A 22758-nucleotide genomic window follows, 5' to 3' on the forward strand; every position below is an offset into this window, starting at 1 on the left:
AAACATAAATACTTGTTTTTATAAAAAATATATAAAATAAAGAAAGTCTTTCTTGACCTGACATATTTAACACTGTAAAACTGAACATTGAACTTGTTGTTCTCTGCAGGGCAGCAAGGAGTGGTTTTATAAAACAGAACCGTGTATATGGTCTAGACCAGGGATCACATATTTGCATACTGCGGTCTGGGTCCGGACCTACTGAGAAGGATTTAATTCTGACAGTGTTCATTTGAAGCACCGGAACTTTTCTTCCCTTTATAAAGAGATTGTGAGCGTAAAACGGGCGGAAAACGAAAACGGGCGGAAACTAAAGACACGCCGAGCGCGCGAGAGAGAGAAAGGGAAGAAAGCTAGACGCGTGTGATTGGGGAAGAGCGGAGGGGGAATGGGTAAGGGAGCGGTGTGTGTGTGTGTGTGTGTGTGTGTGTGTGTGTGTGTGTGTGTGTGTGTGTGTGTGGAGGAGATGAGGTGGAGAGAGAGAGAGAGAGTAACGCACAGTGACTTAAATAAGTAACTTTAATCTTATTACTGGATTGGAAATAGTAATGCGTTAGATTACTCGTTACTGAAAAAAGGGTCAGATTAGAGTACTAAGTAACGCGTTACTGACATCACTGTATATATATATATATATATATATATATATATATATATATATATATATATATATATATATATATGCCTGTAGTTACATACTGTAAGTACTGGGTACACAAGAACTGTGTCCATGTGATCTAAGAGAGAAAAGAGGTTCTGGCAAAGATTGCTTTCATTTTCCAGCAGTGTTTTATCATGAAAGCAGAAATCTTCTTCAAGTCCCTTTCAGGGTGGAGTTTGCATTTAATACAAAACATGTAGTTAACAGGCATGTTAGCTGAGCATCAATGAAGCATCTGTAATGGGCCATTTAAATAAAGTGATACCTATGTTTTTGATAATACGCCTTTATTTTTATAATTGAGCTAATTGTATCTTTATATCTGAAATTCATTTTTATGACTCCATTAATCCACAATTCCATCAATGTGTTCAGCATCTCAGTCATTATAATAAGTTCCTCTAATCTTTTGTGATAAGAAGTGGAAGTTAGACATGTTTTTAATGATATTAATAAAGCTTACCTTTCCATTGTTTTTTTTCCATTCTCTTTTTTCATGTGGATGTTTGATTTACCTTCTTGTGCACCTTTTGCTGAAATCTTTGAGTAGCAACAGCTACTTTAAATACATTAAAACTACTAGTATCATATTAGCAGCATTCATATTTGAAGTCCTTACTATTATTTCAGTAACATTAACTGAGGTTCTAGTAAGCTCTATTGGATTCTCTGTTACCTAAATCTTCCAGCCCGGTGGGATGTTGCCAAGGTAACAGCAAAGCAAGAGTTCAAATAAAAGGCAACACACAATTTAGGGACATTTGCCTGCACATATAATTGCTCTTATACATGATTAGAATCAAAGCCTCAGCGGGTAAGAAAACGCTTTGCATGTTCAAAAGCTTCAAGAATAAAAAAAATCAATCGGCAGGGAAATCAAAATCCTCCACATGCTTTAAACCTGAAATACACGTTCAAAACAACCTGAGATTTAATATATTCAAGCTTCTAAAATATATACAGACACAACAACTGAAAGAAGAACAGATCTATGCAGAGAGAATCCTTTCAGCCAAGTGTTCACAGCAGGGGCATCCCTCTCTCTCTCGCTCGGCAGAGAGGCATAGTGGGTACTCAATCAGCGTCGGCCACTGGCCAGAGGAGCGTCTCATTTCATCTTGACCGTACAAAGAGGAGAGAAATACCTTCTTTATTCCTCTGTGACACAATGCCTTCCAACAGGGAGCTGCTTCGCCTTTGTAGAATCTGCTGAACGGTCTCGCTGAATGCTGTCGCGGCTGTGTGCTTTGGAGTGAGAGCACTTAATGTTTATTTAAGTTTTATTGTGTATTGGCGATGTATCGCGATACAGCTGTTACAATTAAATATATACCGAAATACAGCTCTGGAAAAAATTAAGAAACTTCAGATTTAGCTATTTACAGGTCTATGTTTGAGTAAAATGAACATTGATGTTTTATTCTATAAACTACAGACAACATTTCTCCCAAATTCCAAATAAATATATTGTCATTTAGATCATTTATTTGCAGAAAATAATGAGAAATGGCTGAAAAAAATGGCTACAAAAAATGCAGAGCTTTCAGACCTCAAATAATGCAAAGAAAACAAGTTCATATTCATGAAGTTTTAAGTAGAATAACCCTGGTTTAGTTTTCATGCATCTTGGCATGTTCTCCTCCACCAGTCTTACACACTGCTTTACAGGAGAGAGAAATAACCTTGTAAAGAGTTTATTTCAGGTCATTTTGAAGAGTTTCTATTGGTCAGTTCATCAAGAAATTCTGGCACAGTGTAAGAGACAGTTTGTCTGTTTAACTTCTGTATTAAACTAAAAATCGACAAAAATGGAGATAAGTGTTTTTCATTGGACAGCGATGATATGATCTCTGATTTCATTTCTCTACAATAATATAAAGAAAAGTCAGAGAGCACTTGTTTTAATTCATTTAATTAATTAATGAATTAATTAATTATTTGTATGTCCTCTGCATTTGGATTATTCTAATGTAAAAGGCACAGGACAGTCTGTGCCTGTGTTTACAGAGGCAGTACAAAAAAAGTGAGAGAATAAAACACACACACACACACACACACACACCTTCCCCTGGCGGTGCGTCACAGCCAGGACGTTAATTAGCCAAGGCTTTTTCAATTCACATACATCCATAATCAAGAGCAGGCAATCATTCAGGCCTCTCTCGGGGGGGGGGGGGGGGGGGGCTCCTCTTCTATTGTGTTTGCTGTCATAGCAACTCACAGTTAACCTCTGGCTCTCGGAAAAACGATTTTGACATCTCTCTAATTCAAAATTCAGCTGCATACCATTTCCATATTTTCCCCCGAGGGCTTTGGTTTGCTGTCGCCGATAGACAGGATGAGCTAAAAAAAACTCAATAATCACCAGTAATGGAGAAATCACTTTTTCCCTGAGAAATTCCCAAAGGGACTCTTTCTCTCTCTTCATGACTGAACGGCCAATAGGAGGGCTCTAACACTGTACAGCACCACAAGTGCTAATAACCCTGGGGAACTCTGGGTAAAGTAAACAAATACAGTAAAATAAGGGAGGTCGCTATAGCGGCTGGTCCTGAAGCAGCAAAACAGCCCCAGACCATCACACTACCACCACCATGTTTACCTGTAGGAATGATGATCTTTTCTGAAATGCAGTGGTACTTTTACGTCAGATGTAATGGAACACACACCTTTCAAACAGTTTCTCTTTGGTCTTGTCAATTTTTCCCAAAAGTCTTGGTGATCATCAAGATGTTTTTTGGCAAAATTGTGAGTCCCTAAACTTTAGAAATGACTTTTTCAGACTAATAGATCTCAATGAATGTCTTTCTCATTTGTTCCTGAATTTTTTTTAGATATTAGCTCGATGTCTAGCGTTTGAGTTTTTTTTTTGGTCTACTTTGCTTTGTCAGACAGATCATATTTAAGTGATTTTTTGATTGAGAACAGGTGTGTTTTTTAGAAATTAGAAATATAAAAGTATTAAAGGGAACATATTACACCTCTTTTTTACATCATTTAGAATAGATATGTGGGCTATATTGTAAACAAAATATGTTCATGAAGTTCTTCGCACAAAATCAGTCTCACATAAAGAGATCGCACCAGTTCTTTATTTGCCACTTTTTCTGTCACTTTTATGCAAATAAGCTGTTGCTGGCTATGTCATATATGTTCGACATAAGTGTTTATCATACGTTAGTGTAAGCTTGTGCTAAATGGCAAACCATAATCAAACTAGTCCCTGCTTTACTGCCACAGAAGAACAAAGTGCTTAAATCTCCCTTGTCTGCTGACTCACCACAGACAGTAGCTACAGATCCCTCCCTCAAACAAAGTCTGTGGCTCATAGAAGCATATGATTCCTGACTCTACCAAACTCTTTCATCTGATTCACAGAAAACAGACAGATGATTTTTTTTTCTTGTGCTTGGAGTTGCTTGGAGAGAGTTGCTGAACTCAACTGCAGACCAGTTGAATTTAAAGCAGGTAAACCCAAGAAGAAAGGAAAAAATAAATAAATAAACACACCGCTCCTCACACGGGATCGAACCTGTGTTGTCAGGGTCGCGGTCCAATACACTACTGCTGCCCCAGCTAGTGAATTGGGACACGGCTGAGAAAAAAAACGCTCTTATAAGGAGATAGGGAGCCTGAGAACAGGTGGAAAGTTACGCTGAGCGCGACTGAGAGACAGGATAGAAATGTAAAACAAAAGCTCGCTAGAGAAGCATTTTATTTATTTATTTTTTATTATCGTTCATTATAGTTCAAACAATCTCACAGGCCAGATGTTTTACGCTTGCGGGCCATATCTGGCTCGCGGTCTGCCTATTTCCGACCCCTGATATAGATGTTTACCATATCATCCAGCCTTATATTTATATAATAATAATAATAATAATAATAATAATAATAATAATAATAATAATAATAATAATAATAATAATAATAATAATACATTTTATTTTTATAGCGCTTTTCAGGATACTCAAAGACGCTTTACATTGCATAAAAAAAACACAATATGAAAATACATAGCAAAATAATCAACATCATCATCATCATCATCATCAACATCATCAATACCATACAATAGAAATCAAATAGAGCAAAACAATCAATGCATAAAAGATAGAAAATTAAAAATTTAATGAGTTAAAAACAGATGAAGAAAAAGGGAGGAGAGGAGAGGAGAGGAAAAAAGAAGAGGCACACAGAAATGTTGCATCATGCGTTGAAAGCAGATCTGAAAAGGTGAGTTTTGAGGAGAGATTTAAAAGTGGGAAGATCAGAGCAGTCGCGGATGTGTTTTGGGAGATATATAAACAGCATATTGTGTTTTGGGTTGTTTCAAACAAATGTTAATACATATTTTAAACAAATGCTGATATACAGTCTTATACTTCATAAGGGTTTAATCATATAATTCAAGTTTATAGTTAAATCGCCGAGCCCTATTCTGCACAGCAGCATAAAAACAACTTAAAGGGCATCCTCTGCAGCTTTTTAATTTTTCAGAAGTAGAGGAATTGTGCAGAACAAAAAAAATGAAAAGGGATGTGGGAAAGCCTTCAAACAGTGAGGCTAGGTCTGGCCTTGACAGCTCTAACACGGATGGTGAAGCACAATACTGTACAGATATTTACTCTCCCCATTTCCACTACAGACAGACACCTTGGAAACTCCTTAAATCTAATGGTCTTTCAAAGCTGCTGAGGAACAAAAAAAATCTCCTCACCCGTATCCGTGTAGAGCAGCAGCCACATCATTACCGACTGAAAGCCCTTAACAAAGATCAGAGCTGTGAAACAAGCCGAGAGCAGGCAGAATGATGCCATGAGCTAAGGCTAATTGGTAGACACTTCAGTTCAGTTCACTCAGAGGAGCTGGAACTCCTACTTGCCACCATTACCAGACCTCCCAGAGATTACACCCCCCCCCCAGAGATGCTGCTTCAGCTTTAGCTGCTTTTACTCTGTTATGCAGCTGTTCCTGACTACAGCCTTCAGTCTGCAGGGCTGCGAGGTTTTCATACCCAGAGAAAGATACAGAATGAACCTGAGATACTGAGACACAACTGACGCCATATTAGCATCAGTCCAGATCCCAAACGAGTCAGTAAATTTACATCTCATTCACATTTACCATAATTAAATGCACCTGACTATAAGCCACACTTTTAATTACGTAAATAGGCTATGTACCCAAATACTGTAACGTACCGAAAATAGAGCTGCAATATGGCTGGTTTAAAAAAACAATACAGTAGCCTACCAGGAAATTTCATGATAGTAAATTCGTAATATATATGTATAAAAGGGAAAAGTAGATTAATTACTTGAGCTGCCGATTTAAGAAGCTCGGAGGGAAAGAAGCATTTTCTGCTCATGATCTGTTACAAGGCTGCTGTGGTTACCATGAGTTATCCACATTTCTAACCTGCTGCTTATTAATGCTCTTGTGCTACAGTTAGGTAATACAGTGTGCAGATTTTACAAGGCGTCACTACTTTAGTTTTTGCATTTAAAGAAAAACATAAATACAAACTAAGGAAACAAAAAGGAAATAAAATGCTTACTGATGCAGGAGGACTGTCTGTGTCATATATACATGATATGCATGCAAGTTATGATACAATGTGGAATTGGAGTCCCACTCGGTGTTACGCTAATGTTGAGTAGCTGCAAATACTTCAATGTACTGACAAGCCCTGGATAAATCTACACACTTATCTGTCCTTTATTTGGGCGACTAAAGCAGTTTTAAAGGTTGTTAACCCGTAAACAAAACAATAACAACAAAAGAAAACATGTATTAGCCGCACCACTACACACATTTAAACACTAAGCCGAAGTATTTAAATGTATGAAAAATATAGCGGCTTATAGCCCGAAAATGAATTGCAATTTTGAAAAATGTTAAAAAAAAATTGTAGAGGCAGTGCAGTGATGTATAGGTTTAGGAGCGGCGCAGGAGTGGGCTGAGTGGGCTAAGGTGCTGTGGTTTACAGCTAATGAATTTCTGAACCAGCAGCTTTTCTTACTAGAGAAACGAGTGTGAGTTGCTGGCTCAAACCACCAAAGAGCTGAACTTGAGGGGTCAGAATGGTCAGGGTTTTCATACAGTATAATATGTTCTGACTTCAGGGGAAATATAGTAGTTTTCTTTGTTTTATCCATTCTGAGATCAAGCCAGACGAGCTGAGAGGGAGCCGAGGTGTGCGGTTAGTCAATGCAAAAACACTGAACCAACAGCTGTAGCATGCGCTAATTGGCTAAATATATAAGCTAGCTAAGATAACCTAATTACTTACAGTTCTCTAAGATTTTCAGTTTTACACACTGGCTTTCAGCACTGCTAGTTTGAATTCAAGAACACAAATATAAGTCTGTATTGCACCATACTGTTTGTTTACAGATGGGCTTGGTAATAGGGTGCACAAGGATCAGGCTAGCTAGCTAAATGATTTAAAAAAACTAAAAATGAAGGAGTAAAGAATAAATCTACCTCTCTAACTAGCTAGCTAACTGTCTAACTTTCCGTTCTGATGCGTGTAAGCTTGTTAGTGTGAACTGCTGGCTCAAAATACCAAAGAGCTGAACTTGAGGGGTCAGACTGAGGATACTGATTTCTAAGAAAATATCGTAGTTTTCTTTGTTTTAACCATTTTGAGATCAAGATATGCTGATAGTCAACGCAAAAACACTAACCCAATCACTGTAGCATTAGCTAATTAGCTATACCGATAAAATAGCTAAGCTAATCTAGTTACTTAAGGTTATTTAGCATTTCCAGCATCACACACTCGCGTTTAGCATTGCTAGTTTGAATTCAAGAACACAAATATATTTGTGTATTGTACCATACTGTTTGTTTAAAGATGTGACGGTCTTAATAATGGGGTGCACAACAATTAGGCTAGCTAGCTAACTAAATAATAATAAAAACAACAGTAAATCTACCTCTCTAACTAGCTAGCTAACTGACTAACTTTCTGTTCTGATGCTTGTCTGTGTAGCTCCTTGCTTAGCTCTTTATCTTTCATACTTTTCTTTATTTTCAAAGGTTTTCTGAGTTTTTTTCTGAGCTTGTAATTTTTTTTTTTCGATAACATTTTTGGTCCTTTTTCCAGGTGGTTACCAGTAAGGAAATCTGTAAAATGCCTTTTCGGATTTCAGAGCACATGTGCTATGAGTGATTTGTTAGACTTCTACAAAAAAATTACTGTTTTGGAAATTAGTTTTCAGAATTTATTATTGGAGTTTAGGAACTCGCATTCCTGCGCTGCTCAAGAACGGTTATGAGTGTGGGAGTTTAGGCTGTGGAAAGTGGGTGGAGGGCTTATGGAAGCAGCAGGCAGTGGAGAAATACAGAGCTGGACCAGCAGAACGTGTAGATGGAGCCCCAAATGTGAGCTGATAGAAATACAAAATCGAGGAGAAAGCATACCCTGGACAATACAGATAACTGTGTTTTCCATTGCCAAGATAGCAATACACCAGAAATGTACCTGCAAACCATGGGCGTGGTAGTGGGGGGAAAAGTGGACCTGACTACCCAGGGCCCGAGTAGGGAGAGGGGCCCATGAAAATCCTGATTTTTTTTCGCTCACTTTCCTTTGTTTACTGGCATGGATAGGGGCCCATTAACATAGAGGGTGTACAGGGCCCAGAATTTGCTGCTACGCCCCTGCTGCAAACACCTCATTTACAGACCACCACACGCATCAGTGTAGGTATATTCACAAGCTCTGTTGCTATTTAAACGATGCAGATGGAAGGTGTGAAAAAAGACAGTTGGCGGGGTGTAAGATAGCAATGAAACCACATCATTAATTATTTCTGTGAAGCAATTTAGTCCTAAATGCCAAAGAAAAGCCTAATTAGGAATATAAAAGTATTTAAGGGGACATATTACACCTCTTTTATTTTATTTTTTTACATAATTTAGTAATTTAAAATAGATATATGTATTTAAACAAAACATGTTCATGAAGTTCTTCGCACAAAATCACTCTCACAAAAAAGAAATCTCACCAGTTTTAGTGCTTTTCAGGGTTTTTAAGATCACTTTTGTGCAAATAAGCTGTTGCTGTATACTTGACATGAGTGTCTATCATACATTAGCGTTAGCTCATGCTAAACTGCAAAACATAAACAAGCTAGTTCCTGCTTTACTGCGATAGAAGAACAAAACTGTGCAAAAAAAGGTGTTTAAATCTCCCTGACCTGCTGACTTACCACAGGCAGTAGCTACAGATCCCACCCTCAAACAAAGTCTGCCTCTCATAGAAGAATATGATTTTCTGACTCTACCAGACTTTTTCAGCTGATTCGCAGAAAACAGATGGATGGATTTATTTTTTGTTGTGCTAAGAGTTTTTATAGGGGCAGTCGAGTCCCAAGTGGAAATACAAAAGCACACAAAAAGTCTGTTAGCTGAAAGCCTTTGATGTTGAAGCAACAGGATGAGCTGGGACACATGCAGCCTCACATCTGGTTTTTCTATCAGTTCAGCAGAGGTCAGGTTGGAGTGAGTTGGCCTGTGTTAAAAGAAAGAGTCTGCACATGGCTGGAAGTCATCTAGACGTTTCTTTTGCTTCAAAGCCAGAGCCGTGACCTGACATACACTGCCATGCCAAAATTCATGGGACAGCAACTAGTCACATGGAAGCTAAAAAAAAACTTGTGGGATATGTGTATGGGATACTGTATGCCTCTTGCATTAAATATTGATGTGATTTCTGTCAGAGTCGCTTGGAATTTCGCATGGACAATTCTAGCCAGAAGCCACGGGTCACAATCACTACCACCCACTGCACTGCACTGGCTCACTCAAGCTTCAGTAATTCACGTTGCCTTGCCATGAGTATGTTGGCCAGTGTTTAACCTCACTTACAAGATACTGTAAGACTTCATTCATAGAACAACTTTCCCGTGACTTCTGGAACATCAGTGTACACCAAAATTAGGTTATTTATTTATTATTGCATTCTTTTGGTATCCTGTTGTAGAAAAGATTATATTAGTGTTAACATATTTTTATAATAATAAAGGTATTATTCTGTGACATTTCCTATGAGTCCTGTATTCATAACACATTATGATTGCATTAATGCATTAATCATGCATTATATGGCACAGTACCAGTCAAAAGTTTGGACACAACTTCTCTCATTCAGTGTTTTTTTATTTAAAATTGTTTCCTACATTATAAATGAATACAGAAGTCGTCCAGATTTAGACCAGCAGATGACATGACTCTCCAAATGGTGTTCTCCTTCACCAGTCTTACACACTGCTTTATGGCAGTTCAAGCTTGGTTTATTGGCTTGTGATCATTCATCTTCCTCTGGATTATATTCCAGAGGTTTTCAATTTGGTAAAATCAAAGAAACTCATAATTTTTAAGTCTCCTATCATTTTTTTCCAGAGCTGTAGCTTTTTATCCAGCAAACCATAATTCTGTACCTTTAAAAGTAGCAATCCATGATCAATCATGAGAGCAGTATGCAGTATGTCGCTTTAAGTAGTTATTATTCAAGCTTACAACAGTCAGTATAAGGTATTATAAAATATAAGGTATGCCAAATTATATTAGTAATGGTTTTATGGATACAGGATTCACAGGAATAGTTTACCAAACATTATTTGGGGAACTAAAATAGATTTTCTCAGTGGCATCGCTCCAAAAACACAAACTAACAAACAACAAAAACAACAACCCTTTATAGCACCTATAGTTATTTTTAGAAATGCTTTACAAGGGCTATCCCAAAAAGTGCTGTCTAAGGAAGTGAGTTCAGTAACTTTTAAGCTATGATTAGTCATTTCCAGCAAAACAAGAAGAGAAGGGAGATCCAGCAGGTGACCCCATGGGGAAAAATGAAGAGAAATGAAATAAATAAACGTCTCGACAGAAGTCAAGTCTTCCTTAGGCGGCGTTTCGAAGTAATTGCAGCAATTTGTCATTCCCTACAGTCAAGCCAACAAAGCACAACAGGGGGACCTGGCGGAAGCGGTGCGGCGACTCGGCTTGCCAGGCACAACGGGAGCAGAGAGAAGTGGAGGGTTATGTTGTGCAGGTCCACCTCATTAAGCCAAAAGAGCAATCGCCCATACACCTGCTGCACTTCATCAGGCTAATCCGCTGAGTGTATTAGTAGATCAGTGAAGAGGGACATAATCTGACTTGCAGCAACAACTACAAGCCTGTCTTCCGCTCGCAATAACCGCTGAGATCACCGTGCTGTTACATAACAGCTAATATCTCTCACACATCCATCTTTTGTAACAGACAGAATGATTAGCACTTATTAATCAAATACAATAACAAGCTAATCAGGCTACGGCTCCCACGGCACGTTTTGTTTATGAGAGAACTTTATCTTAACGAATAAAAGTCTAGAGGTGCTATTGTATTGATAACTGTTTTGTAAGCTAATATATACAGGGGTTGGACAATGAAACTGAAACACCTGTCATTTTAGTGTGGGAGGTTTCATGGCTAAATTGGAGCAGCCTGGTGGCCAATCTTCATTAATTGCACATTGCACCAGTAAGAGCAGAGTGTGAAGGTTCAATTAGCAGGGTAAGAGCACAGTTTTGCTCAAAATATTGCAATGCACCCAACATTATGGGTGACACACCAGAGTTCAAAAGAGGACAAATTGTTGGTGCACGTCTTGCTGGAGCATCTGTGACCAAGACAGCAAGTCTTTGTGATCTTTTGTATCAAGAGCCACGGTATCCAGGGTAATGTCAGCATACCACTAAGAAGGACCAACCACATCCAACAGGATTAACTGTGGACGCAAGAGGAAGCTGGCTGAAAGGGATGTGCCTTATAATCCACTGCATCTTATGTATGAATTTTATCAGTCAGGTTGTAAGGAGCAGTAAAGCCACTCTGCTGAAGTACAGCGTTATACAGGAGTTTCAGTTTAGTTCTCCAGCACCGAGGCTGAAGCAGTCTTTGCATTGGCCGCTAACTGTGCTAAACACTTTTCACGTTTCCTCCATTCAGAGGTGAGTATATCGGACTGTATCCTGCACGTTTATCGTGTTAAAACAAGTTATGTGGGACAAACTGATTGCAAATTTCGCCCTTGCTTACCGTAACACTCAGGTTTCCTCAGTGTATTACTGTCTGAGGGCATTTATTAGTGCTAGCAGTTAGCCGCTAAAGCTTACTGAGCTTACTGTAAATAAACGGAAGCGCTTTACTCACTCAAATAAAACGTTTTACAGGAAAGACATATGTGTAGATTAACATCCAGCACTCGTTTGACTTTAAAAATATGTTTTTTTTTAGAATAAGTTGTTTACTTAACTTAGTGACCCACCCCCCCACCACCACCACCCAGCAGTGAGACCTGCTAAATTAGAAGAAAAACATTGCAAAACCGTTGTTCCCTGGTATAATGGGTCTTACGTAGAAAAATAAACCAAAAAATAGACATTCATTGGTAGGGCGCATTATAATCTGGTCTGCCTTATAGTGCGAAAAATACAAATTTATTTTTGTAAGTGAATGTATTTAACAGTTAAAATTTTATGGATCTTTAATATCTGATTACATTTCAGGTCAGATTTGTGCAGAAAAAGATTCTTGCAGTAAATCATGCTTTAATTATCTCTTTCACTTCGACGGTTCACTGAATGTGTGTTTACACATCCACTGAACTCAATTCATGCTAGATTAACCTCGTAAGCACGAATGGAACATGTTGCTCTTGGCAGAGCTTGCTCTTGTGTCACCACAACATCTTGGCTATGATCCACGGGCAGTTGTTTTACGTAGGAGAGAAAGCACTCCTGAACGGCCATCGAGAAGAAGGATCTATTTTCAGTCCCACTTGCCCACCGGAGCAACACTTGACCTTGACATTCACCCGAGCAGAAAGGCCAGTGGTCTTCCAGAGCAGGGTGGTATGACCAACCGAGGGCATGATGAAATATCTGTAAATAACAAAGCTCACCTTCAGCCCAACCTCTTAAAGCTCAGAGGAACAGTAAAGGAGGAGTGAAAGGAGTGAGCTGTGACTGAGGGGTTTAATCAGGTGCTACGTATAAAAGACCCTCATTGCAAAACTAACTAACGCACAAATGCAGTTTTGCAACTTAATTTTCAGTATTCTACTAAGAATACTAGGGGATGTAATGAATATTTGGCAACCGGAAATATTCAGTTGCTAAACAATTGTTTTTTCATTAAACTTGATTATATGAAATACAAATTAAAATGAATAAGTATTTACGACATCTATTCGATTTTTCATTTTTTAAACAGCATTTAAAAATGTCTGCTTTTCTTTACAGTGTAAACATTTTGGTAACACTTTCTATAAACATAACCATAACACAATATAATGCATTCATCACATTATAGCCATGTTTATCATGCACTATGACTTTATGCTTATAATAAATCAAACAGGTAAGTTTAAACAATAAGCTTTCACCAAAACTGCTTTCTGTCATCAAATTGGCAAGCAATCCAGCTCAGAAACACAGTCAAAATTATGCTATGGACTACCTGAGGCCTACAGCATTGCATGCATGTTTTAAACTGATTGTTAGCAGTAATAAAAAAAAAAAAATACTAAAACACACGGCATACTTTTGATGCTTTTAAAATTAGAATATTGTAATGTGCTGAGTTACTGAGTTTAACTGAGAGCTTTAATGGAAGAAATAGATAAATAATAATAATAAATAAAGAGGAAAAATGCCACTAGCTGTGTGTGTGTGTGTGTGTGTCAGAGAGAGAGAGAGTGTGAGAAATTGAGAGAGAGAGAGCCTAAGAGACTTTAGCACAGCGACAGTATATCAATAGTTTGGAGGAAAATGAAGTGTGGATAAAAGTCGTGGATGGCTTAATTAGTAGCTTGCTAGCACTGATAAACAGTGCGACATTGTGAGTAGCAAAGCTAGGCTAGGCAAAGCGGGGTGGTTGGGTGAAAATGGAACATTCTGATTGGCCAAAAGGACTCCACCTATGTGCAGATCTCTGTAGCAAACATCAGAATCAGCTTTACTGAAACCTGACTGAATCTGGTGAAATGCAAGATCCGATGATATGCTTACTTTAGAACATCGTACAAGCGTATTAGGATCTGCAGCCTCCGGACTACATTGTCCAGGATGCATCACACACTGACACTGCACCCAATCCCGATCACATGACACTTCCAGAATGTAGATCACCTGAGTTCTAGCCACATGGTTTAGCCTTATATAAGGGGCTCATTTGCTCTCAGTAGGTGCTGAAGATGGCAGTTTATCCTCAAACAAAGCATTTTCCTATTGCTGGTGCTACTCTCTCATTTTGACCTTGCTTTTTAAATATTTACTCACCCTGATTTTTACCGGCCCTCTGATATTACCTTGCTGTGTTTGACCTCTGAACTGTTCATCTACTCTGGTATGTTATCTCCTTGTTGCTGCTGTTTATTGGTATTGACCTTGCTTTGTTTGACCACCCCTTTGTCTTATACTTTATTTAATAAAGTATTCTTTGATTTGCAGCTGCACATGTCTGAGATCTGCTCACTTATGACTATAGAATATAGTAGTACGCTTCTATTGTCTTTTCTTATGTCAGATGGGATGTAAAAAAAAAAGTTTGATATTGATTAAATATTTATAAAATGTAGTTCTGTAATGAACTGTCTTTTCTTAGAAATGTAAGCCCAGTATGTAAAAATATAAAAATACTTAATCGTTTATTTTTTTTTCCGGTTAAGGTTTCAGCTGAAAATATTATTTTTGGTGCATCACTAATAATAAAATCTGTGACAGCAAAACACTATTTTGTCTTTTTATTTTATTTGAATTTGAATTTAAGTTTAAATTTGCTGCTTAATTGTTAGTTTAATTCCATAGCTGACACTAATTTTTGTTCAAAAGCTGCAACTTGTTTTTTAAATCTTCTCCATAATGTGTCAGTATTGCATTACTGACACGATCTCACCTTTTTGTTACAAGTGTCTCTTAGAAAAGGAACAAGATGCAAATCCTCAGAACATCCCTCTTCTTCCCATTGTATATAAAACACACAGTGACTCCACTGCATTATCAATAGGAGTGTGTCATTTTTTACAACTGAGCAGGTTTGTAATTAACACATAGAGAATCATTTCACACTCTGCCATCTGTTCACTACACCAGCGAGGAAGTGCTGGAGGAACCGTTTGCAGGAAACGCGGCTCTCAGGAAAGAAGAAGAAGCAGAAGAAAACACCCTGATTCATTTGCATTTGGAGTGTGTAGACAGCGTAACACGAGGAAACACACTGCATAGTAACATATTCACAAACACCCAAAAAACACGTGATATGATGATGTTATCACCCTGATCAGTCTGATAGTTCCTGTTTGTGCATCAAGTTAAACGTGGTGCACTTCTGAGAAATTCACCATCAGATTATCAGGTGTCAAATAATAAAATGCAAATACTTTGTTACCTTACTTAAGTAGAAATGTTGTTTTTTTATACTTTACTGGAGTAATTATAATTATTATTTTCAGACAAATTTTTATTTCTACTCCTTATTTCAGGGGTCGGCAATTAAGTTTGGCCGTGGGCCAGATATTTTCCAAGCCATTTTGGAAAAAAAAAAAATCTGTTTTGGAAAATGAAGTGTAATGGGATGGAGTGCTAGAGACTAGTAGCTCTCCAGCCCAGAGGGTTGTTGAACCCAATTGCAGAACAGTTGATCTCAAAGCAGGTAACCCAAGAAGTAAGGGAAAAAAAATTAACACACCACTACCTCAGGGTGTCATCAGGGTTGGGGTCCAATACACTACCACTGCCCCGGCTAGTGAATTGAGACACGGCTGGGAAAAAACGCCTCATAAGGATAGGGTGCTCAAGAGCGGGCGGAAAAGCAAAAATGGGCAAAAACTAAAGTCACGCCAAGCGCGACAGAGAGACAGGGGAGGTATGTAAACAAATAAAAAAAATGTTTTATACTTTAAATAGTTTTAAAACTAAGTACTTTTACACTTTAACTTAAGTTGATACTTCAACTTCTACAAAAGTATCAACTGTATTTTTTACAGTATAAGTCGCACTTAAAAAAAAATTGTAAGCCTATGTCATGCCAGGTGCTGAAAGCACAACTGTCTCCCCTGCACTCAGCTCTTCCTTCGATCTCCAGTCTCTGGAATACATTACCCAGAACGCACCTCACCATGACATAATACATTCACACGATGACCTGACTCCACACAGGCACCTCCAGGAAGCAAATCACCAGAATATTGAGATCCCCTGTGGGTCTAAAATTTAGGACCATTCTGCAAACAGACTCTTTACAATGTGTTTCTTCCTTGCTCTTGATCGCCCTGTTTTTTTTTTTTTTTTTACTTTTTGTCCATGTACAAATGCACAGTAGTTACACGGTTAATCCAACAGAAAAGGTAGTTAAAAGAGTAGTTAAAAATAAAAAAATAGTTTGACAACAGAGATAAACAATAGAGAGGGCAAGGCAAAATTGGTAGCCGGAAAAAAATATAACTAGATAACTAGATTCAATACTCCGCAGGGAACAGAGCAAACTAAGGGGTATTAATACTTGACAGGCCAGGTGTAAACAATCAGTAACTGGGGGAGTGGGAATGCCATAGCGTCACAAGATCAGCAGAGTCAGGGAATTATTAAAGATTCTTATTTTTAATGTGTGTTGTTTGTTTCTTCTTTTTATTTTTCCATAGGTTCCACTGATGACACATTTTTGCACCTTTAGGGCCCTATCGAATACCCTACACAAGGCGCCTCACGATGCTCATTGCTATGTCACACCTTGTCAACAGTCTATTTTTACGCCTTACGCCCGTAATGTTATAATAGCGTCTGAGCTGAGGAATATATCTACACTGATTGGCGTGGTGGTCTGGAACTACAGGTGCGTTCAAAAAAAAGAAGGTAACAAAGGCAATAAGCAAAGGAAATGTGTTGTAGAAGAGCTAGATAACTAGATTCAATACTTGGCAGGGAACAGAGCAAACTAAGGGGTATTTATACTTGACAGGCCAGGTGAAAACAATCAGTAACTAGGGGAGCGTGAACGCCGTAGTGTCACATGATCAGCAGAGTCAGGGAAGTCTGGTGTGAGTGCATGCTGGGAATTAGAGTCTTTGTTGCGTAGTTCAGAGTCCAGAGACAGTTTGCCTGTTGTTTCTTAAAAGGAAAACATCCAACATCCTACCTTTTCCAACACAATCTCAGAACTGTGGATCCTACATGTTTTAAAGAGTTTTTTAAAGAGTGAACTTATCCTTTCAAATTCAGCTTTTACTGTACATCATTATGTAATATTCTTTTTTTTTTTTACCATCCTCTGTCCTTATCTGACTCCACTTCCCCATTACACAGAGACAGGTATTCCAGACCACGCTGGCAAAGGAACAGACTTGCTTCATAATGAGAAAAGGGCTGAGCTGGCCACGAAAAAAGACGCCTTCCTGAAAGAGATAGAGAACCTGGACATCACTATCTCCTTAATGTCATTACATCACTGTAATAAAGCATCTGGGGTGAGGCTGCTCATCTTCCTGGTCCACAAATCATCCAGACAGATTTTCAAACAAGATTCTGTGTATCTGAACAGGTTCGCTGGGGGTTTAAAGAAGGGGTTTTTAAAGGAGGTGTCGTCTGCTCATCTGCAGCACACCCAGGACAAAAGGTTGTCTCTTTTTCTCTTTTTCTTCTTGGCGATGGAAAGGTGGTTTTCTCGCCACCATCAAAGGGGTTGCCTCGGCATGTGTGAAGGAGTTTCTCTTTCAATTATTCAGCGAGAGCTTAACAAGGTCTCAGGGAGGAGGAAAAAAAAAGAGAAGAAGAAAAAAAAAAAAGCCATGCATTGCCCTCAAAGCAACCGTGAACGAATACTCCAGCTGAAAAAAAAATGCAAAAAAAAAAAGCAAGACACTTCTAGCTTTCAAGGCCCGAACACGGAAAGGAGAGCGTACATTTTTGGGCACTAAAAAAAAAGGGGTAAACGGTTTGAACTCTCAGGGATGGGTCCATTCCGTCAGGGACTGGAATAATTTATATTCTTGTCAGGTCGCTGGCACTCACACGCCGCCATGAAGCTTCCTTGGAGACAGAACGAAAAGGTTTCGGTGCAAACGGGAGAATTTAATGGGATTCCACGGTTTTTCTTCCTCAGGACCTTCTCTTATCCACTCTCCCTCTTTTGTTGCCTTTTTTTATCGAGAAGAAAATGGAACAGGAATTCGTAGGAGCACCACACGCTCTTATCCACGAATTATAGCTCGTTTTCCGAGATAATTTGGCTTGGATTTAATTGGTTGGAAGGGGAGGCATGAAACGAAGAAAGAAAAAAAAAGATGAGCTCAGTAATTAGCTATACACTGATGTATATCATCAGTATTTAAATTGAACAAATGATCAATGGAGCAACTGATGATAGTACCAGAGAACGGCATTGCAGAGCAGACACTCCTAAATAAAAAGGAAGAAGGCTTCTTAAACAATGGTTCTATGGTTCTAGGGAATGGCTCTTCCAACTCTAATACACCTACATCTGTTTTTTTTTTGTATGTATCTAATCCATTTACTAAGCTTGGGTTGTTTAGGGAGCCAACATGGCTTAATTGAATTATAAAAGATATCCTATCGTACACCCTCTGCAAGGCACGTCATGATGCTCATTGCTCATTGCTATCTCACACCTTGTCAACAGTCTATTTTCACACCTTTTCCCACTATGTTATAATAGCATCGGAGTTTAGGAATATATCTACACTGAGGGGTGTGGTGGTCTGGAAGTGAGGTGAGACTAAGTTTTAACTGCTATTTTTAGAAAAGTAAGTTCCACCCTTTCTAACCATATATGGTTCATAGTAAACAAGCTAAGAACACAAGGTGTGATTTTGGACGTAAAATCCGTCCGTAGGGTTCTAAGGATTAAACGGCTCGTTCTGCTGATTTGCTACAGACAGTAGGTACAGATCCCTTCCTCAGAAGAAGCCTGCTAGTTAATCCTGCTGAAGTTCTCAACCAGCAGTTGACCGAATTGGCAGATCTTCAACTGATCTAGTGGGTGCGGCTCTGGTGGGGGTTGACAGCTGAGGAGCTGAGGGGTGGTGCCAGGGTGGTTCTATGCAGGTTTTCTCATTGGAATGTTTATAGCAGCAGTCGAGTCCCAAGTAGAAATACAGAAGCCCGCAAAACGTGGGTTATAATATAGTACAATATAGAATATAATATATGTGGCCTATAAATAATACTGATTTTAACCACAGAGAATTGGAAAACCATTCAACCAGCCATCTGTTTATCTATCCGTGCATCCATCTGCTGATCCTCTTCAGATTTATGTACAATATGATCACTTCTCATCCCATCTGTCCCCATGAGGGGCAATGATCAAACTGTATAGATTAAGCCCTAATCGTCTTACAATGAACTCCCATCATACTGTATATATATATATATATATATATATATTATCCACCAATCCATCTATATATTAATCTTCTCAGTGCTGTACAGAATGTATGGACCTGATGATGATGATGATGCAGGCTTGTCCTTATCTTCTGCTTATATTTCAATAATCTACATGCAGCCAGTAACAATCCGTAATTGGAAATGGGAGACTGGTTGCAAACGAACGGTCAAAAGAGGCCGCGTCTCTCCATTCACCCCCAGATAACATCTGGTCAGATGCACGCAGATGCACGTCTCCCTGAGTGAGAGAGTGGGCGTGTGCCGGCGTGTGTGCGTGCTAGATCGCATGTCTGCCACTTTAGCTGTCTGCGTCCTCTGCTCACCGCCATCAGCTTCAGACAAGACAAGAGTGAGGGGAGGTTGTTGAACAGACACAGCAGCTGCGTCCCAATTGTGTACAAAAAAAAAGGTCACACACTCTAATATTTCGTTGAATCGTCTTTAGCTTTGATTGCTGCAGGCATTTAATGTGGCATTGTTTCAATAAGCTTTTGCAGTGTCACAAGACTTATTTCAATCCAGTGTTGCATTAATTTTTCACCAAGATCTTGCAGCAGCATTGATGATGGTAGAGTCTGACCACTGCTCAAAGTCTTCTCCAGCACATCCCAAAGATTCTCAATGAGGTTAAGGTCTGGACTCTGTGGTGAACTCTCTCAATCCATGTGTGAAAATGATGATCTCATGCTCCCTGAATCACTCTTTCACAATTCCAGCCCCATGAATCCTGACATTGTCATCTTGGAATATGGCCGTACCATCAGGGAAGAAAAGATCCATTGGTGGAATAACCTGGTCTATATATACCTGTATATTCAGGTAGTCAGCTGACCTCATTCTTTCAGCAGCACATACTGTTGCTGAACCTAGACCTGCAGACCAACTGCAGCATCAACCCCACATCATTTACTTAGTTAAATCCAGGTGGTGATTTATTTTTGGCCAGGCAGTGTACCATAGCATAGACTATACAATATCTATACCGCATTCTGTATCTTATATGTGTGACACTTAGGGGTGGGCGATATGGCCCTAAAATATTATCACAATATTTCAGAGTATTTTAGCAATAAGGATATTCTTGGTGATATTCCAAAGCACTGCATTTTTTTAATAATAATTTGAAGAATATATGGTCCAAATTTAAAAAGGAAATCTCTAATAACTGAGTAGTTACACGTTAACAGTCCATATAATAAGTGTAAGTACTAATGGAATGGAATAATAGAAATATTGTCATTTAGAGCATTTATTTGCAGAAAATGAGAAATGACTGAAATAACAAAAATGATGCAGAGCTTTTAGACCTCAAATAATGAAAAGAAAACAAGTTTATATTCATAAAGTTTTAAGAGTTCAGAAATCAATATTTAGTGGAATAACCCTGCTTTTTAATTACAGTTTTCATGCATCTTGGCATGTTCTCCTCCACCAGTCTTACACACTGCTTTTGGATAACTTTATGCCACTCCTGGTGCAAAAAATTCAAGCAGTTCAGTTTGGTTTGATGGCTTGTGATCATTTATCTTCCTGTTGATTATATTCCAGAGGTTTTGAATTAGGTAAAATCAAAGAAATTCACAATTTTTAGGTGGTCTCTAATTTTTTTTCCAGAGCCGTATATATAATCAATTACAGCAAAAATTGCATACCAAACAAGGGCTGTTGGAGAAGCAAAAGTCCATAAACTACCTCTCCGGTACCTTTTCATTACAGCATTGCGAGATTAAAAGCACAGTTTTGCTGAGAGCTTACTGAACACGCAGAACAGTCTTCTGGATGTGTTGAATATTCAGTTGACAGCATGTTTGTGTTCGTCAGCAGCAGAAGAGAAGATTATGATATGAGTTTGACGGATCTGAAGTTCTCATTTGTCAGCCATCAATTCATTGTGCAGTGATTTGCTTTCAAATTTTGACTACAGTAATAAAACTATAATAATAAATCAATGTTACAGATGGGTCTGCATTACATTTACTATAGATTTCAACATTTGTTGTTTGATTTATTAAAACTCCCCACTAGCATCAAATAATTAAGCAATAATACACGAGAAAGAGTGCTGTACGTGTAATATTGGCACTGCTGTTTGTAGCTGTGCTGTTTGGCTTGTAAGTGCTGCATCGTTGCTAGGTTACTTGTATGTGGTGGAGTAATGCATGGAGAGCTGTGGTTACAGTGCATTACCGGCTGATAATGGCAATCATAGAACGCCTCTGAGCCAATCACATTGCAGGGTCAGAACTAATTGTGGTATAATTGTTAATAACACAGTCTCAAGGATTCTGATTTCCAATTTCTAATGTTTAAAAGTGTAAAATATGAAAAAAGCTGTGAAATGTGCAGCAGAAAAAAATATAAACTATAAGAGATAAAAGTCAGTGAATCCTAGCAACTGCTTGCTTTATAAAACCCAGCGTAAAAAATAATCAAGACAGTAAGAAGAAGCTTCCTCACGCACCGACGTGTACAGATGCCCCTCTCCGTTCATGGCGATGTATAACCCTGTCTTCACTGACTGGATGGCGACGACTCGAAGGCCCACTGGGATGAGGTTGAACAATGCTGTGGAGAAAAGCAGCATTAGAATCAAATCTGAACTAAAATTAATATTACAATTTTATTCTATAAACCATTGACAACATTTCTCCCAAATTTCAAATACAAATATTGTCATTTATAGCATTTATTTGCAGAAAATGAGAAATGATCAAAATAATTGGAAAAGATGGGGTTCCGAATGGTTCAGCGGGCTAAATGCTCCCACTAGGATCGGGAGATCGCTGGTTCGAATCCCGGTCATGCACCTTGCCATCAGCAGTTGTTTTAAAAGAAGCAGTGGCTGAATTTAAATGTATCGGAGGAGGCATATGTTAGTCTTCATCCTCCTGGTGTGTTGGGGCATTACTAGTGATAGGGGGAGTCCTAATAAGTGGGTTGGGTAATTGGCCGTGTAAATTGGGGAGAAAAAAAGAGGTAAAAGAAAATAACAGAAAAGATGCAGAGCTTTCACACTTCAAATACTGTAAAAAAAACAAGTTCATATTAATTAAGAAACAACAACAATACTAATCTTTTAACTCAAGAACAGTTCAGAAAAATCAATATTTGGTGGAATAAACCTGATTTTTAATCACAGCTTTTATTAAAATACTTTGATAGCAAAAAAGTGATGAATGCTATTAAATAAATTAAATTAATCGCATTTGTGACTTGAAACTTGAAGTTGCTATGAACGTTTTTTAAGGCATATAAATAATTAGATTAATTAGTTTTTATTTTGTAATCGCTTGACAGCATTCATTTGATTTTGCGTTGTATTACATTGAACATTTGAAATACAGCTTATGGCTAAGGTTAAGGATGTAAAATTCTCTTTATTCCCATTTCCACACACGCCAGATATAGACGATATAACACAAACAGTGTGCTGTAACCATGAAAACGGGCGAGCTGGTTGTTTTTTTTCTGCTGAACAGGTAATCACTGAGCTTCAGTTAGTTTTCCAAACCATATCTAGGTAAATGCCACCATCACTAGTGTAGTGATGGACACTTGGAGTTTCTCGTTTTGCTTCGTTAAACTGCTGTAGCCATTTTACTCACACTTCCCTCAGATTTACAGTATTTACTG

At 38.4% G+C, this 22758-nt stretch overlaps 1 protein-coding gene across 2 annotated transcripts in view; it reads right to left on the reverse strand.

The window, feature by feature from the left end:
* LOC103025512 (fibroblast growth factor 14) overlaps nt 1–22758 on the reverse strand; it is a 136583-nt gene that overhangs the window by 5539 nt on the left and 108286 nt on the right. For both annotated transcript variants that reach the window (XM_022674833.2, XM_022674832.2), the window contains exon 3: nt 21587–21690. In XM_022674833.2, the coding sequence (XP_022530554.2) occupies nt 21587–21690 (104 nt within the window). The remainder of the gene's footprint in view (nt 1–21586; nt 21691–22758) is intronic.

This window comes from Astyanax mexicanus, chromosome 21 (assembly GCF_023375975.1).
Source record: "Astyanax mexicanus isolate ESR-SI-001 chromosome 21, AstMex3_surface, whole genome shotgun sequence".
NCBI lineage: Eukaryota > Metazoa > Chordata > Actinopteri > Characiformes > Acestrorhamphidae > Astyanax > Astyanax mexicanus.